Below are 9,832 nucleotides of genomic sequence, written 5' to 3' on the forward strand. Positions count from 1 at the left end.
TCAATAGTGTCGGAACCGAACATGAAATACCATGTAAGGAAGAACAATAATTTACAAAATGTAACATAATCATTTCAAGATGATGAATCTTCTCTGCTTCTGATGTTATAGCAAGAAAAAGCCAGTTGAATTCAATGTTAGCCAATAGAAAGCAGTTGACAAATTTTTTAATACAAACTAGTCCCTGTGTGTTGGCCAATTTGGTAAATGAAAAGCTTCTGCCCTGGACCCTTAGTGCTATTTTCAAGAGATTCAACTATAATTTGTTTGGAGAGATAGGTTATATTGACAAATCAAAAAACATAAATTTATTTATAATTTCTACAAGTTGAATGATTTTTTCTTTATAAAAACCCTGAAACGTACAATTCAAACTCAAGATTTGTCTTCTTTGAACATGCTCATTTGAAAGCTTGAGCGATTATTTAAACTAGATTTTCGAAGTATGGAAGCAGTTTAACAACTGCGTGATGAAAGTACGAGTTACCAAGCGAAAATGCACCAATTTTCAATAAGGGAACTATTGGCATGGTTGGCAAGGGAATTGGAAGAAAGAAAGAGAAACATCTGTAGTTTTGAAATGTCCACTGTCTGTATATCTATGTGACAAACATGCCTATCAAGGAAAAAGGGTGAGAATGTAAGTTATTATATGATAACGAGCAAAGAATACCCGTCTTATTGTTATACCAAATGTATTAATTCAATAAATACTCTTTATGAATATCAACTAAGTATGCAAGTAAATTGCTCCACGTTATTCAATCATTTGATAATTGGAGTATTCAAAAAATAATGAGCCGAACTCTTCGTTACTCGTGAAAAATCAGATATTATTAATGTTGAACCAGCAAAAAAAAAAAAAAAATGTATGCATATTCTGACTTTATCTCATAGATCATTCACAATATGCAACCATAGTCTCACCTCTATTTCTCTGTCCATCCAAATACATTACTACAAAACCTGAGTCAAAAATCAGAAGGATGGATTAAGATTCGGCCGCAGCTGAACTCTACGCACTCGGTTTACCATTCGTGCTCTTCACAATGTCCAGGAGGTTGTTGACTTCTAAGCCGTAAATGTGCATGTATCTTGTTGTCCTTCGCGATGGGGGTCACAAGGGGTACCGTTCCTACAACAGCCAAACCATAACCTTTGAGGCAACTGTACTTCGCAGGATTGTTTTTCATTGGCTTCATAGTACTAACCCCGAGATCTCTTTGTATCTGCACAATGATTTTACAAGTATAAATTAGATATTCTACTTGTAAATCGATATATATACACGGTGAAGTAAATGTAAAAATGACTGCAGATAAACACAGTGCCAACACAACACGAAGGACCCAAATCAACTATTCCAAAGTTCTTAGGTCAAATTTGTTCTCAAATGACAAGCCCAATTTAATAAAACAAAATTTCTACAATCCCTCTCTTGTATGAGTGCGGGCGTGCATGAGCACTAGTGTTTGTTAGGAGAGGGGATAGCGATTCTCATTACTATCAAAGCATTAAAATAAGCTGGTACGTGCATGTCAAAATGCAAACATGTGAAATAGAAAAACGAAGTTTATGGCAATTATATGCTATGTAATACAAGCTTGACTCGGTAGTAACTGTGCACAATCCCATATTCTCTTGAATCAACAGGCAACCCCAACTTCTCACTTGCTTCAACCATGTCATGTCCAGCATCTTGCAATTTGTATGCATGAAGCTTGTGACTCAATCCAATTTCCCTTCCCTCGTGACCGCGGAGGTAAATTAAGACACCTCAGCCAGCATCCTCAATCTGCTGCATTTCAAGCACTAGCTGGTTCCCACAGTCACATTTGGCCGATCCAAATATGTCTCCTGTGAGACATTCTGAGTGTACTCTAACAAGAATATCAAGTCCATCTCCAATATCACCCTGTTTATACCATGATTTGATCAATATAAATTTTGCACAAAGCTGAAAGACATTAGTTGACTTTTGTATATTGTGATAAAAGGTATTGTGTGGTTTGTATTATGGATTAAATCCTCGTCCTAGTCCCCAAAGCACCAATGGCAATGACAGAAATGCATAAAAAGAAATATTTCATATTAGTTCACCCTCAATGTGAGAGCTAAATGTCAACTTGCCACTGCAGATTTTTAGCTACGATCCTGAAGAAAAGTATTAGGATAAGAGATCTTGCACCTCCCCATTTTCTCATACAGAAAATGGCCACACTCGGTAGCTAACTATAACGTAGGAACTCAGGCAACTAATACAATGTCCAATAAATGACCTTAATAAGAAGGGTGATCGTGGCAGAGGACATAAATGAACATAATTGGAGCATGATGGCTTCTTGAGTTATCCCAAACTTGGGCCAACTAATACAATCTAATCCTCATTGTGCCATAGCTTCAAATCCATAACTGGAGTTACGTTGGATTCTTGAGTTATCCCAAACGAGGCATTTACTACAAGGGTCTCTTGACAAAGTTTGGAGAGGGTGGGGTGGGGTGGGGGGGCATTCTTGCTGTATGTATCCATGAGTCCAAACCAAAAAGCTGGAGTTTTCTTACACACAATTAAATTTAGAAAGGAATGGGGGAAGGTGGAGGGGGAGGAGAATATTGACTCGTCTAGTGGCACTCTAGCAAATTGAGACCATATTTCGTGTGACTTCCACTGTCCCAAGACAAACAGGAAATAGAGATCAATAACCAGAAGAACAGAATGAGAAACAGTTGACAGCAGCTTTCTCAAATCCAATAGATAAAGTAACTTGAAATACTAGCAAATATTTTTAGCTCAATTTAACAATCGCAATATGATCAATTCCATCTAAAATGGACTTGTAACAGTATGAAGTAAATAGCCCCCACATAGTGGGCATCTGAGAAGCAGATGCGCGTTCCACTAACCATCTCATTTCCTCCTGTATCTGCAAATCATATACATTTTTAGACCTTCTCTTTTAAGCTACTAAATAGAAGACAATTCTGAGAAAAAACTGAAGTTATGCATGGAAATAAGAGAAGAGGTACATCAATGGGCAAGTCTATCACAATAAATAAAATATAGCCAAGTAATATCAGTCAAAAAAAAAAGAGAGAGAGACTAATTATGCCACATAGAATTTCTCACCGTCACTTGTGCTGATGATTTTCCAAAGTAAAATCACATGATCAATTAAAACTAAAACATAACTAAGAGTGCATATAGCCTATATGAGGTAAGTATGCAAGCAAAATAAAAATAAAAATGAGAGAGTGAATCAGATATGCAAATTAATACCATAAACTAGCATAATGAAGGAAATTTAACAATTAAAATTCAAAAGTCAAGCCAATTGACAAAGAACAACATAAAGATCCATAATAATAGCGAAAAAAAATGTTGGTTAACAGAGATTTGGAGAAGCAACCTTCTAACCTACCTGATTAAGTCAGCAATAGATATGATTTTTAAGTTTTCTTGCTGTACAAATTGTTGAAGCTTAGGTAATCTAGCCATTGAACCGTCATCATCAACAATTTCACATAGAACCCCAATGTGCTCTAATCCAGCTAGCATGGAAAGATCTATCGTAGCTTTTGTATGTCCAGCTCTTTCCACCTACCTATTTAAGTCAGCAATAGATATGATTTTTAAGTTTTCTTGCTGTACACATTGTTGAAGCTTAGGTAATCTAGCCATTGAACCGTCATCATCGACAATTTCACATAGAACCCCAATGTGCTCTAATCCAGCTAGCATGGAAAGATCTAACGTAGCTTTTGTATGTCCAGCTCTTTTAAAAAAGCACAACCCTCTCTATACTTCGAAGGAAAAATGTGACCCGTACAAGAGCCAATATTGTTGTCGCTCTATCATGTTCTGAGACTCCCATAGTTGTACCATGTGTTAGCGTCCTAAAACAATGTTATGCTTACATAAATGACACATGATCTGCATATATGTTGCATAATAGATTTTGCTTTGACAGATTATTAATATATCTCAGCAAAGTTTTAAAATGATTATATTTGTGGTCATTTATGTATTAGTGTGTGCAAGAGCAATTTTGAGTTGTTGAATATAAAAAAAAATCATTACTTCTGCAATTCTTATATGTCGATCACATAGCTTATACATTTTTGAGATAGATGTTGATTCCAATGCCTAGAGCAATAAAGAATGAAATGAAACAAAACTGCACACAGAGAAACATAGTGATTTATAGTGGGTTCAATCTAACCTTAAGAGATTTACATTCACTTGCTACAGCAGATTTAGAGAAAAGTCCAGAAATAATAGGCTTTCAAGGTATCTCTATGTCAAAAAGAAGATCCCATTAACATTCTTCTCCCCACAGTAGTTTTAGTCTAATATTTTTTCTCCCTATATGATATTTAATGGTGATAAACTAATTCAGAACAAAACTAGAAAGACAACCAGAAATAAAGATAAAAGAAGACAAAAATTTAGGTTTGATTGTTCATCTAACTAGAAATGACAATGTACCATCGAAATGGTGAATGCAGTTGAAAGTTTTTCCTCATTCTCCTTTTGAGTTACCATCAATCGAAGATGCAATCTCTGCATGTCTTCCTCTTTCATACTTGCACAAACAATTCCAGTCCAGTGTTTCACAATGAAAGCCATAGCCTCTGTAGTAACCTTTGACGCAGCCATTATTATATCTCCTTCATTTTCTCTATTCTCATCATCTACCAGCACAACCATCTGCAATATCCAAATCATTAAAAAAAAAAAAAACAGATACCTTAAATATTACTTTAGCATTCACTAAATTGAACAAATCAATTATCCGTTTCGTATATCTTCAACGACCTCTGTAATAGAAGAGAAACCTTCTGTCGATTGGTACAAATCATAATCTTCATTTTCTGTGGGGAAGCCGTTAGTAGTTGGAGTCATATCAGCAGAAAGGGCTCTAGAAGTTACCGAATAGGATCGTACACTGACTCCACCAAATACATTGCTGATGAGATCATTACTTGCAACATTAGTGCTTCTTGAATGGAAGAGAAGGCTACCTTTCCCTGATGACAACACAGATTTAATTCTTCCATTAGCCTTGATTCTGAAGTGTGCCCACGTGACTGGCTGATCAAAGGACTCTAACGGCCAACCATTAACAGAATACAGATTTCCATAATGCAATCGGTTGAATAGTCTAACATTTTTAGAAGCCCTGCATATGCATAAAGTCAGTTACAATTCACAGACATCAGCATGGACTCAGAATCGAACCTCTCTGAAAAACGTTGTTCGTATAGTACTGGCGCCCAACTTTCTTATATAAGCTAAGAACACAAAAACTAACTGCTGCAATGAGTTTTCGTGATTGAGTAGATATTAGAATTTTTATAAATTCTTAAAAATCATGACATAATAAACTCTCTTCCAATATAATAACAAAAATGAAGTCATTTAAAAAATTAAGGAGTTTCCTTTAATCATTCAATCCCTGGTTAACACAGTTCAAATCATAGCAGAAAAGCATTAAAGTGTGTTTTCATTACCAAGTATATAAGCTTTTGAGTTTTTCCAGAAACAAATTTCATTTTACCACAGATAGATAGACCCCATCATCAATTCACATAAAAAATCAAAGATATCCCATCAAGACAATCAATTTACAAATGCCAATTACTTAAAAAAGACAAGAAGAAGAAAGAATCATTTATTGAAAGTCTCATCCAATTAAACAAAAATGTTAAGACAATACACGTACCATCAAAAACAGAAAATAAATCAATAAAATAAGAAGAAAGACTGCATAAAGAAGAGAGATGGAGCGAGAAAAGGGCGTCAAAGGGCAGGAATAGTTGATGGAAGCCATGTTTCTTTTTCCTTTTTTCTTGGGATAATTAGGCTCAATACTTTAAAAAGGAAACTAATTAGAATAATACACCTAAACCTAATTATGTATTAACTTTTCGTATTAATTACGATCAAACTCATCAAAAGCAGGTGAAAACTCCTCTCCAATCTAAATGGAACAATTCTTCAGTCTAAGGTCCAAGATGGAGCGAGCGATTCTAAGTCTGGTTCTAACGCCAAGCCCAGTCTACAATATAAAATTACAGGACCCTAGACCTAGATTCATTTTCGCTCCAGCTCGCTCTCTTTCAGAAGAATCAATCATGGGTAATTTACTGAAGCCAAGAACTGCACTCCGTTTAATTGTAAGTAGTATACTGATTAACGACAGTGGCACGTGTTGGTAAAGTGATCGGGCAAACACCGAAGATGGTCAAGCAGGACAAGAAGAAGAAGCCCTGTGATCGTGCTCACAAATGGATGCAGTACAACTGTCGATTCATCATCGTCGGTAAACCAAGTTCTACAGACCCTTTTTCACCCCTTTTATTAATTGATAACTGTTACTTTTGGTACGACGTTGCTTATATATATATATATATTCTTTTTATTTATAATTAAAAAAATAAAATTGATAATTGTTATAATGTGTTCTCGGTAGAAACTGTTTTGCTTCTGAAGAAAAGGTATCTTGCTAGTTTGTTACCAATGAGAATGTTTTAAATCTTCAAAATGCGAAAATTCCAATGCTATTTTCTTTGATGGTGAAGCATTTGAAGCAAAAAGAAAAGCTTGATAAAGGTTCAAAGCAGAATGTGCAAAGAGTTGAGTTTTCCAACTATTCGCACTAGAGCTTTGTTTGCGATCCTAAAAAACACTTAATCATGACCTGGGGCTGTTGAAAACATGGATTATGGTGTTGAACTTGAGGATTAAGAAGATATTGATGGCAGTTTTAGAGATTTGGACTATGAATTGATGGAAGAACCCATTGAGATCGTTGAAGAACTCGAAGTTAATCATGGGAAAGATCCAAAAAAAAAATTAAAAAAATTATGGGGATTCAAGCTAGCAAAAGTAAAAAAGAAGTGGAAAGTTGGCAATTGAATTACTTGCAAAAAGAGCATTTACATCTATGGAGATGATGAAGAAAATCCTAGGAAAGAGGTTTTTACTTGATAGTGTTGATTAGTGTGACCTTGTGTTTTCTGTAAACTAATGACAAATAATTTTACATGTGAGCTTGTAATGTGTCATGTGAGTAATATGTTTATGTCACTTTTTGAGTGTAAACCACTTTTTGATTGGTGTATAAATGTTTTTAATCATTATCACATGTTTAATGGATATTGGGGAATTCTGAATCTGTTGATATCTGTGCTAATTTTTAAAGTTTTACCATGGTGGTGTAACTAGTGTTATGATCATGGGTACTAATACTAGGGAACGATAATGCTTCATAACTCTAAAGTAGAGCCATCAAATGAGTTGATTAGCTATTATAACATTATAACATGAGAATAAACTTTCAGAGTGGTGGTTGTCATTTTTTTGAATTTGTCACTATTTTTTATTTTTTATTTTTTGTAACTTTTTCAATATGTGAAACTTTTTAAATTTGTGTCTTTTTTGAATTCATCACTTTAAAAAAAAAAAAAAAAAATTCTATCACTTATTTGAATTTTGTCACTTTTTTTAGTATTTGTCACGTTTTTCAGTAACCTTCTTGATTTCTATCACTTTTTAAATCCATTTCTTGTGGCTTTTTTTGACTTGTTATTATGAACTCATCGTTTATCGATTTTCAAATTCGAAAAATGTATTTCAAAGTTTGTTGTAAACACTTCGAAACAATAACAAAAATGTCACCCAACGAGTGAAGAAATATAGCCCATAAATAAGTTAAAAGAGGTAATGGCAAAACATAAATTAAAAGAAAAAAAATACTTATTCTATCACTATTTTGAGTGTTTATTACTTTTTTATTTTCTGTCATTTTTTTTTTTGAATTTTTCTCACTTTTTTAAAAATTAGTCCTTTTTTTTTTTTGAGTGTTTGTCACGTTTTCAAAATTTTTGTCACTTTTTTTTTTTTTAACTTTTGTCACTTTTTTAGTATTTATCACTTTTTTGAATTTTTGTCACTTTTTTAATATTTATCACTTTTATTCAATCATCTTATTAATTTCTATCACTTTTTTTACTGACAAACATCATTTTTTAATAAAAGTGATATTGTATGTTATTTTTAAATAAAAATATGATACGTGACAGTGTATCACTTTTATTTATTAAAAAGTGATAATTTTTATAAAAAGAAAAAAGAGTAATATTGTATCACTTTTTAATATGTCACAGTATTTTTTACTTTCAATAAACTTTTAATATGATTTTTCAAAATACTCCTAATTTTAAAAGTATTTTTGTAAGTTGCCCTTTTTTTTTCTTTTTTTTTTAGATGAAGGCTAATGGGCTATCAAAGGTGGAAAAATCATATAAAAAGTTTGTGTTCAGAAGATTTGGGTTTGGGATTCTACTCGGACAGAATTTATTGGGAGGATGAGGAAATGAAAAGACGAAGAGTGTGTGATCGTAATAAAAAGCAGTTTCAAAAGATGATTTGAAACGAAAGAATTGATAAAATAGCTTGGGGTCCGTTTGATTGCAAATATGAAATCAAAATGAATTGAAAATGAATTTCAGGGAGTTGAATTGCCTAGAAATTATTTTCTTGAGAATTGTAAATTATTGTGTTTAATTGGGATAATTTTTCATGTGTAAAATGTTGAAATAAAAGTGTTTTTTGATTTCTATTTAGCTTTATTTTACATGAAAATTATCAATTAAAGGGATAGATTTCACTGATATTGGGGATGAAATTTATTTCCATTACCAACATATAAAAAAAACAAAAATTTCAAGAAAATCATTTACCTTTTGGTGTTCATTTAACTTTATTTTACATGAAAATTGCCATTTAAAGGGAAATATTTTTTTTTACAATGATTCTTAGAATTTGTTTCCATTGCCAAATAAAAAATAAAAAAAAAACTACAGTAACCGAGAATTCTAATTCTCACCATTTTGATGAGAGTTGGAATTCAAGGAAAACATGTAAATTAGTTTAGATGGCATAAAAGGTGGAATTCGAATTATAGGGAAAATTTTTCCAATCAAACAACAAAAAATTGGAAAGATGGAATTTAATTTCCATTTTCCATGGAATTGGGGTGCAATTACTGTATTTTAAATCTTTGTGTTAACCTTGATGTAAATGTAACGAAGTTAATTAATTAATTCAATCCTTTTTCTTACTACTGAGAAAACTACGTGACATTATGTTTTTGACAAGTAGAGACATGTAGATTTTGGACATGTTTCTTGCTTGGAGTTGATAGTGGTAGAATTTTATTTTATTTTTATCCTTTTCCTTTTTTTTTTTTCTACTTTAAATTGTAATTCAAAATAAGAGTATAATGATCATTTGAAAATAATAATAATAATAAAATAAAAAATAAAACTTTTTAATGATTGAACTTATAGTATTGGTTAGATGATGACCAGGCTCATAAATATAATTTTGAAAAGTTAGAGGCACATGCCAAATTTAATAAGTTGGAGACAATTTCACACTTCTCAAAAATTGGGGATCCCAACTGGAATTTACCTTCGTAAAAGTCCAACATATGAAAACAAAAAATGGAAGAAGAAGAAGAAGAAAAAAGTGTATAGCAATGGCCCAAGCCACCAAACGGACAACAGAGAATGAATGGCTGAGGTTGCCTCTCCATCCACTGTAGGCAATCTATTTCTGACCGTTGGATTTCACTACTATCAATTTATATATCATTTATCTCTGTTCGATTTATCAAAGAAAATGAGAGAATGAAAACATTGCTATAAAAGCTCGATACAATCACTCTTTATGTCTTTTACATCTAAATTCACTTGGACACATAAAAGTTTAAAATGAGTTATTGCCACCTAGTTAGGCTTTATATTTTTCAGAACATTGAAATAA

At 32.7% G+C, this 9,832-nt stretch overlaps 1 protein-coding gene across 1 annotated transcript; it reads right to left on the bottom strand.

The window, feature by feature from the left end:
* Positions 1–1,622: 1,622 nt before the first annotated feature.
* Positions 1,623–5,745, bottom strand: LOC111410215 (bifunctional riboflavin biosynthesis protein RIBA 1, chloroplastic-like). Its single transcript, XM_023040460.1, has 4 exons — positions 5,240–5,745; positions 4,931–5,028; positions 4,487–4,708; positions 1,623–1,915 (listed from the first exon to the last, which is right to left on the bottom strand). The coding sequence occupies exons 3-4, from the start codon at positions 4,706–4,708 to the stop codon at positions 1,778–1,780; spliced, it is 360 nt and encodes a 119-aa protein (XP_022896228.1). The 5' UTR covers positions 4,931–5,028; positions 5,240–5,745; the 3' UTR covers positions 1,623–1,777.
* Between the last annotated feature and the right edge of the window lie 4,087 nt (positions 5,746–9,832).

This window comes from Olea europaea, chromosome 15, assembly GCF_002742605.1.
Source record: "Olea europaea var. sylvestris chromosome 15, O_europaea_v1, whole genome shotgun sequence".
Classification (NCBI taxonomy): domain Eukaryota; kingdom Viridiplantae; phylum Streptophyta; class Magnoliopsida; order Lamiales; family Oleaceae; genus Olea; species Olea europaea.